Below are 21,430 nucleotides of genomic sequence, written 5' to 3'. Positions count from 1 at the left end.
AAACAGCCAGGCACCCATGGGTTTCACTATCCTCCCTGCACAGCTCTTATTTATTAGACTGGTACACCCTCTACTGGCTATATTAACCCATTACAACCCTTTAGCTTTGCAGGTTACAAAACACTAACACATGGCTTGTGTAACTCAAAATCAGCTGTTTGGTAACCAGTATACTGAGGAGTAGTAGGTGCAGGACATGGAGCTCATCATGTGCTTGAGTTTAAACTAGATTTATAATTATATTCACAGCAGTTTTATAGCTTATTGTTACCTCACATTTGAAGATGCCTCCTTCAGCAGCTGCAGCTGAAGATGGTAAAGCCTTGGTGAGGAAGATGTTAAGGGAAGTACTGATGGGTCGAGAGGATCCCGAGGTTTTCTTTGCCATGTGTGTGTCTGCTCTGGGGCACCAGGACACCCGCTCACAGTTCCTGCCCCTCATCCAGCCCCTGTCCTCGGCCAACAGCTCCCTGCACTCCACCCTCACCTCCATCTACAAGGAATATTTCTCCAAGGTAAGTGGGTTGTTGAATATAAGCAAGGTGTAGTAAAATACCTGGGTTACGAAGTGGGTTCAAAGTTACTAATTAAAGAATATATTTAAAAGAAGAAGAGAAAAAATATTCAATAACTTCAGTATTATACAGTGTAGTACCACCAAAATTACTTCACACATCAATGATCTCCTCATAGTTGTACTACAACACTTAGTTTGGAAAAAATATAATTTTGCATAATTCTTTTGAATTTTTAATGGGACAAATATGCAATAACTTCAGTATTATACAGTGTAGTACCACCAAAATTACTTCACACATCAATGATCTCCTCATAGTTGTACTACAACATTTAGTTGGAAAAAAATATGCTTTTTTGGTGAATTTTGAATGGGAAAAATATTCAATAACTTCACTTTTAGAAAGTGTAGTGCCATCAAAATGTCTTAATTAGTTTAATAAGTATAATTAGGAAGAGACCATTGATGTGTGGAGAGATTTTGGTGGTACTACACTGCATAATACTGAAGTTATTGAATATTTTCCCCATTAAAAATTCACCAAAATTATGCAAAAGCATATTTTTCCAAACTAAATGTCGTAGTACAACCATGAGGAGATCATTGATGTGTGAAGTGATTTTGGTGGTACTACACTGTGCATTACTGAAGTTATTGAATATTTTTCCCATTAGAAATTCCCCAAAATTATGCAAAAGTATATTTTTCCAAACTAAGTGTTGTAGTTTTGGTGAATTTTTAATGGGAAGTATTCAATAACTTCACTTTTATAAATGTCTTAATCAGTGTAATTAGGTAGAGACCATTGATGTGTGGAGAGATTTTGGTGGTACTACACTGCATAATACTGAAGTTATTGAATATTTGTCCCAAAAGTGTTTAAAAAGCCTATGAAACTAACTTTAACAATGTTTTTTTAATATGTATATAAAGCTGGTGTGTTGTGCCTTACTTACCAATTTAAATTTTGAACACTATGAGACGATAAAATACTCCATATTAGAAAAACTTGTGAGCGAAGAAGTGAAGTTGTCATGGCTACTATAGCTTAGCTATGTAACTAGTTAGCGTTAGTTAGCTAGTTACCATGGTGATATTTAGCAGTAATAGATAACAACATGTGCAAATTAAAGTGCCACTTTCATTGGCAGTTCTTAGCCCTTTTTTTCTTCGTCTACCAGCTCCCCGAGAAGAATAGCTGAGTCTTGACTTGCTAAATAAGCTAATAATGTCTTCACCTGTCAGTCCTTTACTGACTAACGTTACCTGGCTCCTCCCTGTTGCCAGGTAACGGTAAAGCGAGCTTGAGGTTAGCACCTGTGGTGGGAGCAGCTCCTCCTCAGGAGAGGCTTTATTTGGACTTTCTCTGAACAAATACCTCCATACAATGAGGTGGAAGTCAAGAATATGCTGTAAGAAATACATTAAAAGTCATTAACTAGTAGACCAATGTAACAACAACAACAACAATAATGATAATGATAATTATAATACAATAATATTACAATAATACAATAATTTACAATAATATAATTGAGCCACATACCACATATAGGCTTTATGCAACAATAATGATAAAAATAATAATAAAAATAATAATAATAATAATAATAATAATAATAATAATACAACGCAAGTTTACCACCAGACAGTGTTTTTACAATATCACTAGAAAAGAAAAAGAAAATACACATACCACCTATATGTCTTATGCTACTACTACTACTAACAATAATAATTATAATAATAATAATAATAATAATAATAATAATACAACGCAAGCTTGCCACCAGACAGTGTTTTTACAATATCATTAGAAAAGAAAAAAAATACACATATCACCTATATGTCTTATGCTACTACTACTACTACTACGACTACTACTACTACTACTACTAATAATAATAATAATAATAATAATAATAATGATAATAAAAATAAAAATAATACAACACAAGCTTACCACCAGACAGTGTTTTTACAATATCAATTGGAAATTAAAAATTAAAAAATATCAATGATTGATGTCACTAATCACCTGCACAGCCAGGTGTTTTCACTTATTGTAGCTGATTAGACCTCTGCTTCTCATCAGAACTAATCAGTTCTGATGAGAATTAATCGTCATAAATGCTAAATATTGGTAAAACAAACAAAATAAATAAATTAGGGATGCACCGATACAGATACCGGATCGGATACTGGGGCCGATACAGACTCAAATAGCTGGATAGGATATCGGTGACAATCGGGCCGATCTGTTCAATTTACTTCTATGTTTATATAATATATACATTATATACAGGAATTTTAATTCCTGTTTAAGTTTTGACTGATTTGTTGCTGCATTAAAAAGGTTTACATTTGAATTGTAATTCCTGTTCATTTTGAAGATTTTGTTTTGCCAAGTTTTTGGTGTATGATTTAATATTTTAATAACAAATAACAATTCACTAAATTTGTATCTATGTATTTATTTGTTACATTTTGTTTAACAAAGTTAGGAAAGCAATATTTAAGTCAAGCCTGTTGTTGCCTGATCCCAGTCACTTCCACACAGTGAAGCATACAGCATATTAATTAAATACTGGTATCGGATTGGCACTCGTTTCGGCCGATACCCAAAGCCCAGGTATCGCTATCGAGACTGTAAAATTCAGATCGGTGCATCCATAAAATAAATACGTATTAGTACGTTAATTATTAGTACTAACCCTAGTAAAATGGTAAAGGTGTAAGTTGTTCTGCTCTCACAGTTGGAACAAGGCTGTCTGTTCACACCCACACAGTCCTGAGAAGAGGTCTAATCAGCTTCAATAAGTGAAAACAATATCATACGTGAAATTTGTCATTTCTACAGCAATAATAATAATGGATTGTTCTAATTAAATTGTAGACTGAAGAAGATGAGCTGGAACTTGCATTGGCTCTCTCTCTACTGGAAATGAAAGATCACCAGCTGTCCCCCAGCCAAGAGTCCCGGCTTGGAGACGGACCAAATCAGAGAAGCTTTGTTCAACTGACCTCTGTATCGAAGCTTCAGGGAAGCAGCCACACCCTGCTAGCAGATGTAGTTGGCAGGAGAAAAAACACCAACCCACCACAAACTGGACCCTGGGCCAAGGCAAGCCCAACGCGGACAACGCTAGAAACTGAGCTTCAGAAAAGCACACATGTTGACAATCATAAAAAGGAGACACCAGGGACAACTCGGACTGCGTGTGTCTCCAGACTAACTGGCTCATTCCCCAAGCAAGACATGGTTGAAGAACAAGGTGACCAAATCATGGATGAGGGAGATTTGAATCAATCAGAGAAACCAAAACGCTCTAAGAACAGGCGACAGCGGCGTAAAGGCGCTGGCCAACAGGTTGTAGGTTTGTCCTGTTCTCCATCAGCATCGCCGCCGGTTCTGCTGTGGTTCAGGAGGGACTTGCGACTTGGGGACAACCCTGCTCTCACTGGCTCGTTGGAGGTTGGTGCACCGGTCATCCCTGTCTTCATCTGGAGCCCTGAGGAGGAGGAGGGACCGGGGATCACAGTGGCTATGGGGGGAGCTTGTAAGTTCATAGAGGAAATAGTGATCTTTGTCAAAGCACAATGCATCACTGCCTTTAGTGGTGGCTGTGCTCGCCATATAACGTCTCATATACAATTAAAGCTTATTCATTTGTTGTCTAATCACGTCATTTCTTTCTTTAACAGGTAAATACTGGCTTCATCAAGCTTTGTCTTGTTTCTATTCATCTCTGGAGCGCATTAGCAGCCATCTCGTTTTCCTCAAAGCAAATGGATCTTCTCTGCGTACCCTTAAGGAGCTGGTAAAGGAGACAGGGGCGAGAACAGTCTTGGCTAACGCCCTCTATGAGCCCTGGCTGAAGGAGAGGGATGATGTTGTGGTGTCAGCCCTTCAGAAAGATGGTGTTGATTGCAAGATGTTCCACTCATACTGTCTCAGAGACCCTTACTCCGTCAGCACGGAGGGTGTGGGACTCAGAGGTTAGTCACAACAAAATGAATTTAGTGTACTGAGCTTGCTTAAATATTTGTGGTAAATATCAAAGCTTAAAATGTGTACAGTAATACAAGCCGATTGGCAATAACTGTTTTCTTCTTTTGATTTAGGAATAGGTTCGGTGTCTCACTTCATGAGCTGTTGTAGACAGAACCCAGGGTCTGCGTTAGGGGTCCCCCTGGACTCTCCTGTATCTCTCCCCACTCCTGCCCACTGGCCTCAGGGTGTCCCTTTGGACACACTAGGCCTGGCACGCATGCCCCGCAGGAAGGATGGCACAACGGTCAGTAACCACAGCAGAGCAGTCCTGTAGGGCCGAGTTATAGCCCAAAATACAACTAACATTAGATCATTAAGTCCTCAATATTATCTTTGTTCATTTTGACATTCAGATTGACTGGGCCGCGAACATCCGTGAGTCCTGGGATTTCAGTGAGGAAGGAGCATGTGCACGGCTAGAGGCCTTTCTGAATGATGGTAAGTGCACATTGTAAACATCATACGCTGTGTTTGGAGGAAGTGTTTCATTAATCTAATAGTATCTTATGATTCTTCCATGTGTCCTATAGGTGTGTATCGATATGAAAAAGAATCAGGCAGGGCAGATGCCCCAAATACCAGCTGTCTGTCGCCCTACCTTCACTTTGGTCAGCTCAGCCCACGCTGGCTGTTGTGGGATGCCAAAGGGGCACGCTGTCGATCCCCAAAGTTCCAACGCAAACTGGTGTGGAGAGATTTGGCTTACTGGCAGCTGACATTGTTCCCTGACCTCCCCTGGGAGTCCCTCAGACCTCCATACAAGGTAGGAATTGGCTACAGACATCTTGATGACACAAGTGTTACTCATAAATGCAAAGAAATAAATATGTAAAGTTGAACTACCCTTCATCAGTAAGTAAAAGCCCATATGACACTATGAAGAACTACATTTATTACAAAGCATTATTCATCCACTGGTATTCGCAGGCTCTGCGATGGAGCAGTGATCGTGGCCATCTGAAGGCCTGGCAGCGAGGGCGAACAGGCTACCCTCTGGTGGACGCAGCCATGAGGCAGCTGTGGCTGACAGGCTGGATGAACAACTACATGAGACATGTGGTGGCGTCTTTTCTGATAGCATATCTCTATCTGCCCTGGCAAGAAGGCTATCGCTGGTTCCAGGTGAGACATGCATGCATGATACAGGCACGAAATAGCAGCACCACAGGATAATAAGTACTACTTACTGACTGTATTCAAAATGTGCATGTGTTTAGGACACCCTAGTGGATGCAGATGTTGCCATAGATGCTATGATGTGGCAGAATGGGGGCATGTGCGGTCTGGATCACTGGAACTTTGTCATGCACCCCGTCGATGCAGCAATGACCTGCGACCCCTACGGCAGCTATGTTAGGAAATGGTGTCCTGAACTTGCAGATCTACCTGATGAGCTCATTCACAAACCCTGGAAATGTCCCGCGTCCATGCTTCGACGTTCTGGTGAGGAAGTTATCATGCTCAGTCCAAAAAAAAATACTCTTTTGTTTTGAAACATGCTACCTACAGTATACAGTTCCACACCTTAACATACAAATCTCCTTTCCTTGCTATCCTCACTGCTTTAGGTGTGGTCTTTGGCCAGACATATCCTGAGAGAATAGTTACAGACCTGGAGGAGCGGAGGAGTCGTTCCCTGCAAGATGTAGCTCTGGTGCGGAAAGAGTTTGGACAGTATGTGGACAAGCGCTCAGGCTGTGACTTGGTGCCTCTGCCCCCACGCCTGGTCTCTGAGGCTCTGCACTTATCACACAGCGATGGCGGTGTGGTGACAGAAGGGAAGCAGTTCCTGTTGCCCGTTATCACCCGCATGGAATTCAAACACCAGCTAGAAGATCCAGACGCAGATGCCGCCTCAAATCCCTACAACGCTGTTCTAAAAGGATACGTGAGCCGCAAGAGGGATGAGACCATTGCCTTCTTCAATGAGAGAGACTTTACTGCCAGCGTGATGCATGAGGGAGTTCAGAGGAGGGAGAGGCTGGAGAGTGATCATCGCAGACTCGAGGGACTCCCTCAGCCTCCTGCACCTCGGGGCAGGGCCAGACGAACTCCAACAGCCAAGGACAGGTTTTCTATAGTACCTGGTGGGGCGGTCTCCTCGCTCAGGTGACCCAGAGACCAAGACCGAAAGTTTACTGACAGTTACCAGCTGTATAATGCACAATTGAGAAAGGTTACAGAACAAGTCTTTGTTGAGGAAAGAACAAAATGTACACTGGACTTTACACTGTGGGTAGAGTGAGGGCATTTTGTTTGTCTTCAGACAACTGAGACAAAGTTTGCAAGAGGGTTGCAGAATGCTCATTCAAAACATATTGTACATTGAGTATTTAGTATAATCTCAGTATTTAGCAATGGTATTATACCAGCCTCGGTGAAAAACATTGGTCCGGGTCAGCCATTATACTTGATTTCAATGCAGCTTCCTTTCATAAAGGCCCAGTCCCTATTTTTGAACACACAAATCTGAGGTATCTCACTCATAAATATACATATATGTTGTAGTGTTTGAGTTTAAGTGGGGGAAATAGGGCATTTGGTGAATCTCAGCAGATCACTTTTAAGTAGAGGCCTGTTTTACAGTGTTTGTATCAAAATACTTCAGACAAGTTGGAGGTGGCATCAGGCTCCAATCTGCTGGTTTGAATTTTGGTTCAAGGGCTACCTTTTTATATACATTTGTAGAATAGGTGATTTCTCCAGGGTGTAAATACTGTATGTGTGTGGATATAACAGGTGGATTGGTCGAAACAGTTTTCAAGTGATGCAAATAAAATAAACATGCAAATACAGTACATTTATATTATATGATGCTCTGACATAGTGTCAAGCATAATACCTGTGCAATACCTTTGCAATGCGAAATATGTTGTTTAGTCACGAGTGAAACTACATGACAAACAATTTGTAAAATACTGCCCACTTTTATAATATAAAGTCTAAACTTTGGGAAATAAAAAAGAAAGAAAGCACAATGTCTCAGGAAATGTTTATTTTCTAAATTACAGGTCCCATATCTACAGTTTAGCTGTCGTACATGCAGTGCAGACCAACATTATTAATACCATAAAGACCAAAGTGCTTTTTTTAAGTCTAACAAAGTCCTACAACAATAATTCAAGTTTTCCTTTGAATGAAATGTGTGTAAATTGTTCTATTGACTGAGTCTCAGTCTCTTCTGTTGGAGGATTGGAGGCTGCAACAACTTAACATAGGATGTTTAGTCAGTGCAGATTGACAGGTCCCCTAAAGTCAGTCTTTAACAGTAGATAAAGAAATCCTAATGTTCACAGCTCTACAACACTGGCAGGTCAGCAATCTGGAGCTCTTGAGCTCCACTGGTGGACGCTAAGCATAGCGTTGTAGCTGACACAGGCACAACTTCTGGATATCCCTGCCAGTGGTGTTTGAAAAGGAGAAAGGGAGCATAGCACTTATTAGGAGGTGTTAGGTTAGTCCTCAATGGAGCGGATGTATCTCTCATAGGCTGCTTCGTCCATTAGAGCTTCAAGCTCTGCAGGGTTGCCGATGGTCATCTTCATCAGCCAACCTATATGGAATAGGTTAAAATCAGGTTAAGCTATGAGTTAAGGACCATATCAGTGTTTTTGCATACTTAAAGGACCAGTGTGTAAAAATTAGGGGGATCTATTGGCAGAAATGGAATAGAATATGAATATGTATGTTTTCTTTAGTGTATAATCACCTGATAATAAGAAGCATTGTGTTTTTGTTACCTTAGAATGAGCCGTTTATATCTAAATAGGGAGCGGGTCCTCTCTCCACAGAGTCTGCCATGTTGCTACAGTAGCCCAGAATGGACAAACCAAACTATTTACTTTTCCTGCTTGGGCCAGGGCCCAACCCTGCGGCGAATCGCCGCAACGCCTGATCTGGTGTGAATGCAGCCTAAGTGGAGTGTCATATTTGTAAATGAAAGGAAACCTAGTTGCTGTTTGGGGGGGTAGGAAAAACACAATGTACTTCCCGGCATAGAGAATGGGCTAAAACATGCAAAGTGATTGGTATGGATCAGGTGTAAAGTAAAGATGTATATGCTATAAAGGTTCATTTTGTCAAAAAAATTGATTGCCTTAGATTGTACAGGGTTTCAATTTTCAAAACAGTCTTCTTATTCCTACAGTGGCTGCCTTCCATGTTATGCTGCATTACTGCCATCTACTGTCCAAAAAAATTATGAATCTAGTGAGCAGTTTTCTTAAAACATCACAGCCCATTACTGTGAATTATTATGGTTGGTAAAACTGAAAACAGTAAAAAATGTTTAATCAGTATATATGTATTCATGTTTTAAATCACACCCTATTAAAGTTACAGGCAAAGCATTTATCTATAAAAAAAAAACTTGAGTTGGGTATAAAACGTCTTCCCGGTGTACCAACTACTTTGCTAGATATACACCAGACAACTGCAGTAATAGTTTTTAGAAGGTAAACAAAGACTGGTGTCAATGTACAAACTTCAAAAATGACCTTAACACTCCAGAGTTAATATAGTCAATCATTATCCTACAAGTTCGCTCCTGTTTAAGCTCCCACATTAGCCTTAAGTATATTTGACTTCTTTCACTTTCCAATGCCTCCTTCAAATAACAGAAATATCTACATAGTATTTGTATGTGTGTGTGTGCTTACCATCTTTGTAGCAAGATTTGTTCACCAGACCAGGATTGTCTGCCAGTAGTGTATTGACTTCTACAACTTCTCCAGTCAAAGGGGAATAGAGCTCACTGGCAGCCTTCACACTTTCCAGAGCTCCAAACTCATCTATGAGAATAGATGTTACAAACAATACACACAACAATCTAAGTTTAGTCATTTCAGAATGGCAACTACTCAGAATTGCTTAGTTATGTAGACCTTAATTAAGGTAGGTGTTTTGTGGCACGATTACAATAGATGTTTGGCCAGCAGACACAGGTGGATTTTGGATGGAAAGTAGCCGAGCAAATGCTTGTTTCTCAACACAACTGTGTCTGAGGGAAAAATTATGTAACGTTTGCTTTAAAATGCAGAGTCATTGATTTAGATTAATATTATTTAGATATGCATGCTTTGTAAGGCCTGTTGTGTTAAAGATGTGCATCTATAAAAATTCAGAACTGCACACAGAAATATTGAGCATTTTTTTTTCAGATTTATTCTCTTAAACCAACAGGCAAAATAACCCAAACTTAACCTGAGTGTAATTTTTAAGGCCCTCGAGTTGAACTCAAACAAGATTAGATTTCAAACTGGCAGAAGAAAAAAAAAAGATGCTCATACAGTAAACTGAGTTTTCAAGTCTGTGCATTATAAGCAAGCGTAGCGACCTTACTGTCGTCTAGGCTTTAAAGTAATGACTTTGGTGATACTGACAAAATCAGATAATCAATCATTACCATGTTGATCAAGAATATAGTGGCATTATTGTTTGTTTTGCTCACTAGCCAGACAACTTTATAAAACATTCACACTTTAACTAGTGATGTTACGTGCTGTGCCGAGGCTTCGGAGCGTGTGTCGAGTTACCCAGGAAGTTTTCCGCGATGCGTGTATCGAGGCTTGTATCGTTTTAGACCAATGACGTCATTGATGACGTCCGAAGCCTCGCTGCCCGGCCATATCACGTGACTAGTTCATGAAGTGTTTCAGATCTTCACTGGTTCAACCAATACCACTAACCCGAAGTGACACAGAACACTAATATTACCCCTCCTACCATTATTATATTATATCACACTACAATACAATACAATTATTGACCAAAGGATTGGTTTATACACTTAAGATGAATAAAACAATTACAATGTATTACACATGTATGTTATATACACATAATATACTTACTAGAAAATATACATTATATTATATAGATATAAATGGTAATATATATATTTTTCATTGTTTATAGTCATTCCCAACAGCCTTTACTGGCGCAAAATACAGTATATCACAGATCTGTGGTCCCAGTAGACCACAACCAGCACTTCTCCCAGTAGAGCTCTTACACTTACACACCAAAAACTGACAAAACCTGATATTTTCAGGTGGAATTACATTCATTCAGTCATTCATTCATTCATTCATTCTCACTGTGCAATATCATTTTCCACTTGTGCAATTTTCTAGTCTTGTTTATTGTCAATACTGTATATACTGCTCCTATTTTTTATACTTCCTTCTATTTAAATGGTTCATATTTTGTTACACTTTGTTTAGCTCTTTTTTTACTGTGTTAGCTGATGCATCTTGTTTTTTGCACTATCCCCTTTGCTGCTGTACACTGCAAATTTCCCCACTGCGGGACTAATAAAGGAATATCTTATCTTATCTTATCACATGGTTAAGATCATATCTGCCTGTTTTACACTCTTTGGCCACCAGGTGGTTTCGTGAGCACATGAAGCCTCGAGCAATGAACCCTTTTCCGAACCAATTTGCTGGAAAGCTTCAAAGCTTCATGAGGCTTCATCTCGCCATCACTAACTTTAACACAATACTAAGGCAATCAAAAATTTCAAGTGTCAATTCACAAAACAGTTTGAATTTTCTCCACACCACCATGGAATAAGATGAGATCAGGATGTACTCCTTCGTATTAGTACTCTACAGCTGTGTACTGTAATCAGGATCTGAGATTAACCTATTTCCTCACCTGCCACTGTGGCAGGTCACTGAACATTTCTACCGGCCATTCAAATTTTTTTGTCTGCCACTTCTGAAATCTAGGTAGAACACTTTAAAACTGTAAACACTGAGTCAGAGATACCAGTCTGTAGAATAATGGAATATATCATGTAACCTTAAAGGGACTATTTGTAACTTTCAGAAATGCTTCTTAACAGCGACACCTGTGGCCGTGAAATCAACGAAAGTCAGCGTCGGGCTCGCGCATGCTCGCTCTCAATATACCTGAACGAGCATCACTCAAAACAGTGAGGCGACACACGTCAGCTAAAACCACAATATCACTCTATATTGCAGCTGCTTGGCAGTAATGTTAGCTGACCAGACGAAGGTCTCTCCATGAACATGATTTAGATCTGATCCTAGTGTTGGCTTTTACTGCCTCAGTGCAGGCTGATGCAGCGGGGCTCTGCAGCGTGTCTCCCTGCTCTCTCCGCCCGCAGCCGGAGAGAGCAGAGGAGACACCGGCACCCGGTCGGTAACGAGAAGACAACGTAAATCTCTGTAGAGCTCCGTCACTTCACAAGACACGGAAAACCTCTGTTGGTCTGGAGGAGCTGCAGCAGTTATTTCTGCACAAACGTCCCCTGTACATTCACTAGATATTCTCAGAGCTAAACTAACTCTTCTGCAGTGTGTAGGGAACGCGCGTTCACGTCTAGAGGTGGAGCGAGCTGAGCTGTCTGAGTGGAGGCGAGCAGGCAGAGGAGGAGGGTACAGCGGCTGCACGCGAACGTGTGACGACCCGCTACATTTATGCGCGTACAAAGTTACAAATAGTCCCTTTAATGCATGACTACTGTATATTTAATTTAAGCTTTAGAATTGCTTTTTAAAAATAATATTTCTTAATACATAGAAAAAAAGTCTGCCATGGTGGCAGGTGACCTGAATGTTTCACCTGCCACAGCAAACATGTACCCACATTTAACATGTACCCTGTTATTTGGCAGGTGGCAGGTGCTAATTTCATTCCCTGACTGTAATGTTAGCCTGAACTTCTTCATACCTTGCTGAGCCAGCTGTGTTCCCACCTCTGGCAGTCCACAGTAAACTACATCTCCCAGAGCCTCCTGCAAAGTGGCAGAAAGAAAGGCAAGGTCAAAGGTGGTATTGGTAAAGCATTTACTGTCATGTGCGCTTGTCTGCATGCGTGTGAGTAGTAACGCACACTGCTGGAGGAAACTTACCTGCGCAAACTTGCTGATACCGACGGTCCCAACTCCGTCGTCTTCTACTCGGATCCATTCGTGCTTGTCTGTGAATTTAAGTGCTGCAAGAAAACACAACAGATCACGTCCTTTGCTCTCTCTAGCTCGTGTTCATGTGACCCTCTAGTAGCCACCGATAGCTAACATGCTGCAATGCAAACACATCAAACACGAGGAGTACCTGCTGTTAGTCGACTAGAAGTGGCTATTGTTCTTCCATATGAAGGTTTAGCTGTCAGCCGCAGCGGGGAGAGAGCAGCTGAGCGGGTCAGTGAAGGCAAAACGGTGAAGAAGTTGGAAGAGAAGGAGCGGAGGAGCCCACAGCCGGCCATGTCTGTCGTTTACTGATGAGGTCATGGGTCAAGTTCTTCTTCGTGGGTATTAGATGTAGTCAGTGAGCTTCCTTAGTGTTGCATTACTGCCATCTGGTGGAGTTTTTTTTTTTTTTTTTTTTAAATCTATGACCAATACAATAAACAATTAAACTGATACAAACAAATATAAAATAAAATAAAATAAAATAAAAGTAACATACAAAATTTCAGGGGTTAATGTAAATAAATAAATAAATAAACAGATAAATAAATAAATAAATAATAGTAACTTAAAGGGACTGTTTTTAAGAATCAGAAATGCTTGTTAAAAGCGACACCTGTGGCCGTGAAATCAACGAAAGTCAGCGTCGGGCTCGCGCTTGCTCGTTCTAAATAGACATGGACGAGCATAGCTCAAAACAGTGAGGCGACACACGTCAGCTGAAACCACAATATCACTCTATATTTCAGCTGCTTGGCAGTAATGTTAGCTGACCAGACAAAGGTCTTTCCATGAATCACTGCTGATCCTAGTGTTGGCTTTCCTTGCCTCAGCGCAGGCTCAGGCAGCGGGGCTACTCAACGAGTTATGTTATCGCCTCCCGACCGCAGCCGGCAGCCGCAGGGAGACACCGGCACCCGGTCGGTAACGAGACGATAACGTAACACGTGGAGGAGCCCCGTCGCTTCACAAGACACGGAAAACCTCTGTTGGTCTGGAGGAGCTGCAGCATTTATTTCTGCACAAACGTCCCCTGTGCATTCACTAGATATTCTCAGAGCTAAACTAACTCTTCTGCAGTGTGGAGTGAGCGCGCATTCACGTCTAGTAGAGGTGGAGCGAGTACGCGAGAACGCGCGCTCTGTCTGAGTGAAGGTAAGCAGGCAGCGGAGATGAGGCTCCGGCCACACGCGAGCGCGCATATGTCCCTTTAAAGGGACTGTTTTTAAGAATCAGAAATGCTTGTTAACAGCGACACCTGTGGCCGTTAAGTCAACGAAAGTCAGCGTCGGGCTCACGCTTGTGCTTGCTCTAAATAGACATGAAAGAGCATCGCTCAAAACAGTGAGGTGACACACGTCAGCTAAAACCACAATATCACTCTATATTTCACCTGCTGGGCAGTAATGTTAGCTGACCAGACGAAGGTCTCTCCATGAATCACTGCTGATTCTAGTGTTGGCTTTTCCTGCCTCAGCCTCCCGACCGCGGTCGGAGGGAACAGGGGAGACACCGGCACCCGGTCGGAGACGATAACGTTTCTCTCTGCGGAGCCCCGTCACTTCACAAGACACGGAAAACCTCTGTTGGTCTGGAGGAGCTGCAGCAGTTATTTCTGCACAAACGTCCACTGTGCATTCACTAGATATTCTCAGAGCTACGAAGGCTTCTGCAGTGTGTAGTGTGCGCACATGCACGTGAGGTGGAGCAAGCTGAGTGAAGGCAAGCAGGCAGAGGAGCAGAGTACTACAGAGACTTCGGCCCTGGAGACCAAAGCTACGGTCTCCCCCGTGTCCTCTGACCGCGGCCAACACTGTTTAACAGACGGGCTTCACTAGATAGAACTTTGCAGTTTTGGTGCTTCCGTGTAGTTTGTGTTGGATTCTGAGTCTGAACAGCGCGCATACGCGGCGAGCGCGCATGGGACACCGACCCGGGTGATTTATACATGTAAGAAGTTACAAACAATCCCTTTAAGTAAAGAAACCAACAAATAATCACATTTAAGAAGTTGGAATCAGAGAATTTTTAGTTTTTTGTTTAAAAAAAAAAAAAGTACTCAAACCGATTACTCGATTATCAAAATATTTAGAGATTAATTTAATAGTTGACAACTAATCGATCGATCGATTAATTGTTAGCTCTAATTGTAGCCATCAAGACCATGGGAAAACAACATTCACACTTTAACACGATACTAAGGCAATCAAAAATTTCAGGGGTTAATGTAAATAAATAAATAAATAAATAATAGTAACTTAAGTAAAGAAACCAAAAAAATATTCACATTTAAGAAGTTGGAATCAGAGAATTTTGACTTTTTTGTTTAAAATAAATAAATAAATAAATAACCGGTAATAAAATAAACGATAAATTGATTATCAAAATAGTTGGAGATTCATTTAAAAAATATTCACATTTAAGAAGTTGGTATCAGAGAATTTTTACTTTTTTTTTTTTTTTTTTTTATTATTTATCGTTCTTCGTGGATATTAAAGGCATCTGTAGCGATTTACTGCCTTCCACTGAGCTTCTTTGAGTTTTAACGGCAGCTGGCTTCCTTAGTGTTGAACAATACAATAAACAATTAAACTGATACATAGGTAAATAATACATATAAAGGAAATGATAATGTAAATATATCATCAGTTTTTTCTCTCCCCCACAATGTGTTTAGTGCACTGAAGTCCCAACACCACACAATGCATGCCCTTCTAACCCTGTTTTTGTTCCAAATACTGTTCATCTAGACATTTCACTGTTGCAGTCTGTGAGAGAAATCATCTTCAGACTAAATAAACTGATCACAGCAGTAAGCTTTTTGATAGGCGTACTGCTTTGCTGTTATCTTTGCATCACGTTCCATTTAGAAAATAAAGACAGCTAATATTAGTTAGATAACAAACCCACGGACTCCGGCAGCACACAAAATAAAGAAAAATAAATGGAACGTGAGTGTTAAAATGATGTTTATTTAAAAGGAGATTCTGGAGAAGAACACACAGTTATGATGTTATAAATCTGCTTCTTCCCGTCAGAATAATAGCTGTCATCTCTTGGAGACCCACACACCAGAATTTTAGACCCATAATATTATTGCGTGCGATATTTAAATAACGACTACATGTGCACTTTAACATCCAAACGTTATCACAGTTCCTCACATTGTGTAACCATTTTGGAACGTGTGGCCTCATAGGCTAGTTAAATTGTTTTGCAGATATAACGACCACTTTAATTCAGATTCACTGATTTAAATTATCTATAGCTCCATTGTAAATAAAGACTGAATTCTGAAGTGATAAAGTTCCAGGACGCTTATCAGAGTTGTTTCAGGAGCCACACGGATATCCCAAGAACTGCTAATCAATATCTTTTGTGACAGGTGGCCTACACGTGTACGCTTCCTACCGAACCCTTTGTTTATGAAAGCACACGAGACAAGACTGACCAAGGCTTATTCTTATTGACCACCCTAACAAAAACTTAAATTATTTATTAAGTAACACTTTTATTCATACAAAACAACAGAAGATATAAAGAAAAGGTCACTCTCATGCCTGGGAGTTCTACTATTGCTCAAAATTGCATTAGCTGAGGAAATGGCATGTTTCGGAATAAAAAAAAGAAAAGAAAATAAAGCAAACGTGAGTGTTTCACACAACCATACACTCCCTTTGTCCTGTTCTGGCTTCATAAACTATGCTGTAAAACAAACTAAAATACAGAACGACTAAAAGTGTCCTCCCCTATACCCGGGCTAAAAGCTACAAACATAAATAACAAAAGCACATTTGTTTGGCTTTTACATTACACAGCTTCAAGAGTCCATCCAGTGTCCACTTTTCCTTATTTGATTCTGAAGATGAGAACAAAGAAAAACAACAACAACAATAACAACATCGATAACAGTAAAGAGAAACGACAGCTTGCTGTGGAGAGAGGAGTGAAAACAGAGGGGATGAAAACTCCTGTGTGTGTGTGTGTGTGTGTTTGGTTGTTTTCTCCATCAGAGCTCATTGGAAGCTTGCTCGCCCTTCGCTGGAAGGCGTTTCAACATGTAACATGTCTGTGTTAGGTCCCTCCTGCAGGGGGTGCTGTATGCTGCTGGATGGGTGCGAGGAGCAGAGGTGAGTACTGGCGGTCCTTGGCAGGCAGACAGAGGGGGGGTCTTTAGTCTGTAAAGTCTCTCTCCTCACTGCGGGAAGGAACAGCTAGGTCGGGAAAGCCAGGAAGTTCATCTCGGACCACGGTCAGGTCACCACCGTGCACCACAGACAACATACTCTCTCTCTCTTTTGTACACACACTCCCGAAGTCTCTGTGCCCACAAACACGCGCACAATCAGCCAGACCCAGACACCCCTGCTGGTTTTTAGGTGGTCCGTTCTTCCCCGTCGGTCTCCTGCTTGGTCCTGCGCAGGTTGCTCTTCATCTTCACAAACTCGGGGGTGTTCTCCTGTTCCTCCTCATCTTTCTGTAGCTCCAGCTCCTGCTGCAAGAACACAGACAAATTCAGAATAAACTAATGATACAGGTGATAATCTGCAAATATGCCTGTCAAAGTTAATGTGATAACGGATTAACGCAAAGTCGTTTTAATACCACTAATTTCTTTAACGCATCAAGGCAACTTGCGATTTTTAGGTTGTAGCAGGCTCAGTTTTAAAGCTAGAGTGAAGATACTGGTATCATATGAAGGAGAAAGAAAACCTGGTACAATTGGTACCAACCATGTCATACTACGTTTTTGCTTAGGAGGCTAAATAATGCTCCAAACTTATACTAAATTTAGGCGAGGAAAAACTAGATGGCCATTTTCAAAGGGGTCCCTTGACCTCTGACCTCAAGATATGTGAATGTAAATGGGTTCTATGGGTACCCACAAGTCTCCCCTTTACAGACATGCCCACTTTATGATAATCACATGCAGTTTTGGGCAAGCCCTAGTCAAGTCAGCACACTGACAGCTGTTGTTGCCTGTTGGGCTTGAATTTGTCATGTTATGATTTGAGCATATTTTTTATGCTAAATAAAAAGGTACCTGTGAGGATTTCTGGACAATATTTGTCATTGTTTTGTGTTTTTAATTCTAATAATAAATATATGCATACATTTGCATAAAGCAAGCATATTTTTCCACTCCCATGTTGAGAAGAGTATTAAATACTTGACAAATTTATCTATAAGGTACATTTTGAACGGATAAAAAATGTGTGATTAATCGCGCTTAACTCTGGACAACCATGCGATTAATTGCGATTAAATATTTTAATCGATTGACAGCTCTATCTGCAACATATATAAGATGCATACTGTTTCAGCTTGCAATGTCCAGTCTTTGTTTTCTCTTGTGATCAGATGCAGTAAGAATGTGCAAACTAAGTACTAAAGTGTCAGTTTATGCTTTCAATCATTTACCTGCTCTAGTTTCTGTTGTCTTTTCATGAGCTCTATTTCCAGGTCGCTCCTCTTTTTGTGGGCCTCCTGCTCCTCCTTCTGGGCCTTGAGAACTTGCTCCCTCTTTCTCTTCTCCAGAACCTTCTGGAGCTCCGGTTTGTTCTGAGGAGCCAGACCCCTGTGCAGAAATCAGTGACACAGCATGTTACTAAAGTAAAGCTTAACGGACAACCTCAGACGACACCACAGGGTCCCACTCAGAGGGAGATTAGCATTCACATTCATGCGTAACAGATGATGACCGTGACCTCATTCTAGTTTGACGTGCAGATCTGTATTAGATTTTCTGGATTAAACATCAGTCAGTCGTGTTTCAGGAAAGTGTTGACTTTGAGCCCAATCACAGATTGTTCCACATTTTTGAATCTCTGCATGTGGTGGTAGCCAGCATTGAAACAGACTTTAGAAAAGAGGGTTGAAACCTTTTATTTCCCTGTTCTAAGTACCAAATACAATCCCAATATATCAACCCATATCTTAAACTATCTAACACAGAACTGTTCCTCACATGGAAGAGCTGTATTGGGGTGATAAGTCATCGGGAAACCAGAGAGATTGTTACACAACTGCCTGGGTTTGTGCAGTAACATTCAAACAGGGACATCTTAACAAAGTGTGAGCGTGTCTTGCGAGGAAGAGCAAAAATATCAAATGTTACGTAATGCTCCAAACTCCTCCAAATTACGAGAGAGCAGGGCGGGGGCTGAGGATAAGGATGGGAGAAGAAGTTACTTAAGACAGAGGGGAACAGAGACGGGTTGGAGTCAGCTAGGAAAGGCAGTAGCCAATGAACAGCAAAGCCCACAAAGGATTAGGGAAGCACAACAAAGTGCCACACAAGAAAAAAAAAAAAAGTCAAGAGCAGTGAAAGGACAGAGGCTATCCGTTGGTCCAATCTCCATGCCCTTGATTATTTCATTAATTCAATTTAAAAAACGTATTATCCAGATTGCTTTACTCTCCTTGTGGTTACTATTTTTGCCTGACTCTGCACAGGCTGCGTCTGTTTTTCAAAGCAAACACAGCATGCCTACCTGACTGCAGTTTGGCAACAACAACAATGTCTTAATTAAATGCATTATTAAATCCTGAAAAGATTGCATAACCGAGCCCCCGGTGTTCCGAGAGGGAGTGGGAGTTAATTTACAACAAGGCCCTACTTTTATCTCAAGTCACCGCTGCAGTTAAATGTCCTGGCTTTTCTGACGGCGAGGGTCTTGTGAAAGCACTTAGCGGGCTGAAGCAGAGCACAGGGCAAAAGACGGTGATCGGGTCGGGCTGTTTTTCGAGCACCACGCGCAGAAAGGGAGGAGGGTCAAGGTCACTGAAGGCAATAAGACAGGCTATAAAGATGCCTACTCCGCTCTCCTTTCACTGTTGGCAATGTTTACATAATCACCGACCCTCCTCTCCGTGACCACCCCCCCTCCCATGAGTGCACACCCTCTAGCAGACTGGGAAGAATGCGTGTTCAAAATCCCACGCATCAATACCTCCATCTGCGCAAATGCTTCACCAGTGTTGGTGGCTGAAGTTCTGAGATTCCTCTGTTATATACTGTATGTGTGTGTGTGTAGGACGAGTCACCCCAGCTAAGGTAGCAACGGCAGAGAAAGGCCCTCAGCGAGAGACTGTTTTGTAATCTTGATTACATAACACATTTTTTTCCTCCTCTTCATGGAGCCAATCCATCCATCCATCCATGCATCCACCCACCCCACCCTCCCCACTCTCATCGGCATGACTAATCCACTATGCATGCAGGCAAGCTTTCTATACTTTCAGTACACGATAGAAAGCCCAATCATAACAAGTCTATCCCCCCAAAAGCCCTCTAGATTTATCTCACAGACTTCCACTGATACTCCAGGACATTCTCCGTCTAGACGACTAGAAACAATATTCTGCAGCATTTCTTTTTTTTCTATTTTTTATTACATTTCTTGTATGGCCTCTTCCCCCGCATCATTCATTAATGTCCTGCCTCCATCACAACAAAAGCACCTCACTCTTTGACCTGTTTAGGACAGAGCATCGCCGCTGTGATGTAACAGCTGTCAACAGCATGTGTGTTTACGTAGCTATTAATAGCTCAGGCACAAAGCTGCTGCCGCCACTGTTTGGTGAGAGAAAATACATTTAGTGTCAAAAGGGTGATCACAGGCCCCGGTACGCATGTGTATTATTCACACTGATGCGTGAATGCTCACACAGGCTGCATTAAATCCTCTGTTATATGATCCAGTATTAATATCAGCAGCCAGACCAGGTTTATCCCAGTTCACAGTATATCTGTGTGACCTTTACGTAACTAATTTTTGACACGCGAATGCACTTGGGGTTTTATATAATAGCTCCCTATGAAAGTTTTATACCCTGAGCTTTACATAATACCACTGCTGGAGGTCGGACGGACCAGTGAAGTCAACTATAGTGACACACCGCAGAAGCATCAGTACAGTCTGCATGGATACTATCAGACCAATTACAAGAAAGTAGCAGGGTTACTGCATTAACTCATCCTCCATTAGGAGCTAAATCAGCCTGGATCTGTATCGTTTCACCCTGTCTAAACTGGTTTGGATAGAGGCAAACGTGATATGGTTGCCATAAACAAACAAGAAGATGCTGATGATCCAGAAAGTGGAGGACATTAACAGAGCATTGCCATCCAATCAATTAATAAACCATTATCTTTAATCATATCATTCAATCTGATTTTATGTGCTATTATAAACCATGATTCAACTTTGTAAAATAAGAATCACTTCCTTATATGTAACCTAGGAATTGCCATGTGTGTTTATAAGGAAACACATAAGAGAAGAGACAAAGGGAGGAATGTGTATTTTGAATGTCTCCTGACCTCTTCTGGTTCATGAGCAGCTCTCGGTGCAGGTCCTGGTGATTACGGGAGTTCTTGACCGGGTTGATCAGCTTCTTGGGTTTGATGAGCTCATCACAGTCTCCATCCAGGTAGTCGGGCTCCGCCATGACACTCCTCCCCGGTGACAGTGATAGACCAGGGTCACACGGATCTGGATGAATAGAAACAAAAGAAAAAGGACGTTCATTTAAGCCACTATGATGTGGGTTCGGATGCAGAAATGCAGCGGTGACAGAAATCTTCAAATCTGTGTTGCAATGAAACTTTTTTCAGGGATCTATTATCACTCCTTTCAAACTGTGATATGAGCATCTGCCTGATCCTCTGGCACCGGCTCAGAGATTTTGAATCGTGATAGAAGGACGATGGGATTATACAATTGCTCACACTGAGTGAAGAGGAACATTTCATTCCCCTTTCAGAAACCTTAATGCAATATACTGAAGACATGAATCAGAACAGTACTGTCAATATATCTCAGGCACAGTTATATAAAAATTTCAGAAGTTGCAAATACATTAGTAACCCAAAGGTTCAATTCAATGTTTCCATGACCTCAAAAATCGAAGTGAT

The 21,430-nt window shown here is 41.2% G+C and overlaps 4 protein-coding genes and 1 long non-coding RNA gene across 9 annotated transcripts in view; 2 read left to right on the top strand and 3 right to left on the bottom strand.

The window, feature by feature from the left end:
- Window positions 1-406, bottom strand: part of gtf3c6 (general transcription factor IIIC, polypeptide 6, alpha) — a 37,533-nt gene extending 37,127 nt beyond the window's left edge. For all 4 annotated transcript variants that reach the window (XM_037768759.1, XM_037768760.1, XM_037768761.1 and 1 more), the window contains exon 1: window positions 277-406. In XM_037768759.1, the coding sequence (XP_037624687.1) occupies window positions 277-278 (2 nt within the window). In that variant the 5' untranslated portion in view covers window positions 279-406. The remainder of the gene's footprint in view (window positions 1-276) is intronic.
- On the top strand, window positions 59-7,545 carry si:ch1073-390k14.1 (deoxyribodipyrimidine photo-lyase). Its single transcript, XM_037768756.1, has 9 exons — window positions 59-515; window positions 3,414-4,077; window positions 4,223-4,516; window positions 4,643-4,815; window positions 4,925-5,009; window positions 5,102-5,334; window positions 5,499-5,693; window positions 5,789-6,014; window positions 6,140-7,545. Exons 1-9 carry the CDS (start codon window positions 285-287, stop codon window positions 6,682-6,684), a joined length of 2,646 nt encoding a protein of 881 aa, XP_037624684.1. The 5' UTR covers window positions 59-284; the 3' UTR covers window positions 6,685-7,545.
- A 6-nt stretch (window positions 7,546-7,551) lies between these two features.
- On the bottom strand, window positions 7,552-12,851 carry LOC119487696 (glycine cleavage system H protein, mitochondrial-like). Its single transcript, XM_037768758.1, has 5 exons — window positions 12,656-12,851; window positions 12,454-12,536; window positions 12,273-12,336; window positions 9,230-9,361; window positions 7,552-8,124 (listed from the first exon to the last, which is right to left on the bottom strand). Exons 1-5 carry the CDS (start codon window positions 12,804-12,806, stop codon window positions 8,027-8,029), a joined length of 528 nt encoding a protein of 175 aa, XP_037624686.1. The 5' UTR covers window positions 12,807-12,851; the 3' UTR covers window positions 7,552-8,026.
- LOC119487701 overlaps window positions 10,059-21,430 on the top strand; it is a 22,347-nt gene continuing 10,975 nt past the window's right edge. Inside the window, exon 1 of the long non-coding RNA XR_005206765.1 lies at window positions 10,059-10,203. This is a non-coding gene — a long non-coding RNA (uncharacterized LOC119487701). The remainder of the gene's footprint in view (window positions 10,204-21,430) is intronic.
- Window positions 15,463-21,430, bottom strand: part of fam107b (family with sequence similarity 107 member B) — a 21,653-nt gene continuing 15,685 nt past the window's right edge. For both annotated transcript variants that reach the window (XM_037768766.1, XM_037768765.1), the window contains exons 2-4: window positions 20,837-21,008; window positions 17,932-18,088; window positions 15,463-17,005 (exon numbers count right to left, since the gene is read on the bottom strand). In XM_037768766.1, the coding sequence (XP_037624694.1) occupies window positions 16,886-17,005; window positions 17,932-18,088; window positions 20,837-20,964 (405 nt within the window). In that variant the 5' untranslated portion in view covers window positions 20,965-21,008 and the 3' untranslated portion in view covers window positions 15,463-16,885. The remainder of the gene's footprint in view (window positions 17,006-17,931; window positions 18,089-20,836; window positions 21,009-21,430) is intronic.

This window comes from Sebastes umbrosus, chromosome 4 (assembly GCF_015220745.1).
Source record: "Sebastes umbrosus isolate fSebUmb1 chromosome 4, fSebUmb1.pri, whole genome shotgun sequence".
In the NCBI taxonomy this organism is placed as follows: domain Eukaryota; kingdom Metazoa; phylum Chordata; class Actinopteri; order Perciformes; family Sebastidae; genus Sebastes; species Sebastes umbrosus.
The sequence above is the reverse complement of the archived record's forward strand: the minus strand, read 5'-3'. Positions and strand labels throughout refer to the sequence as shown.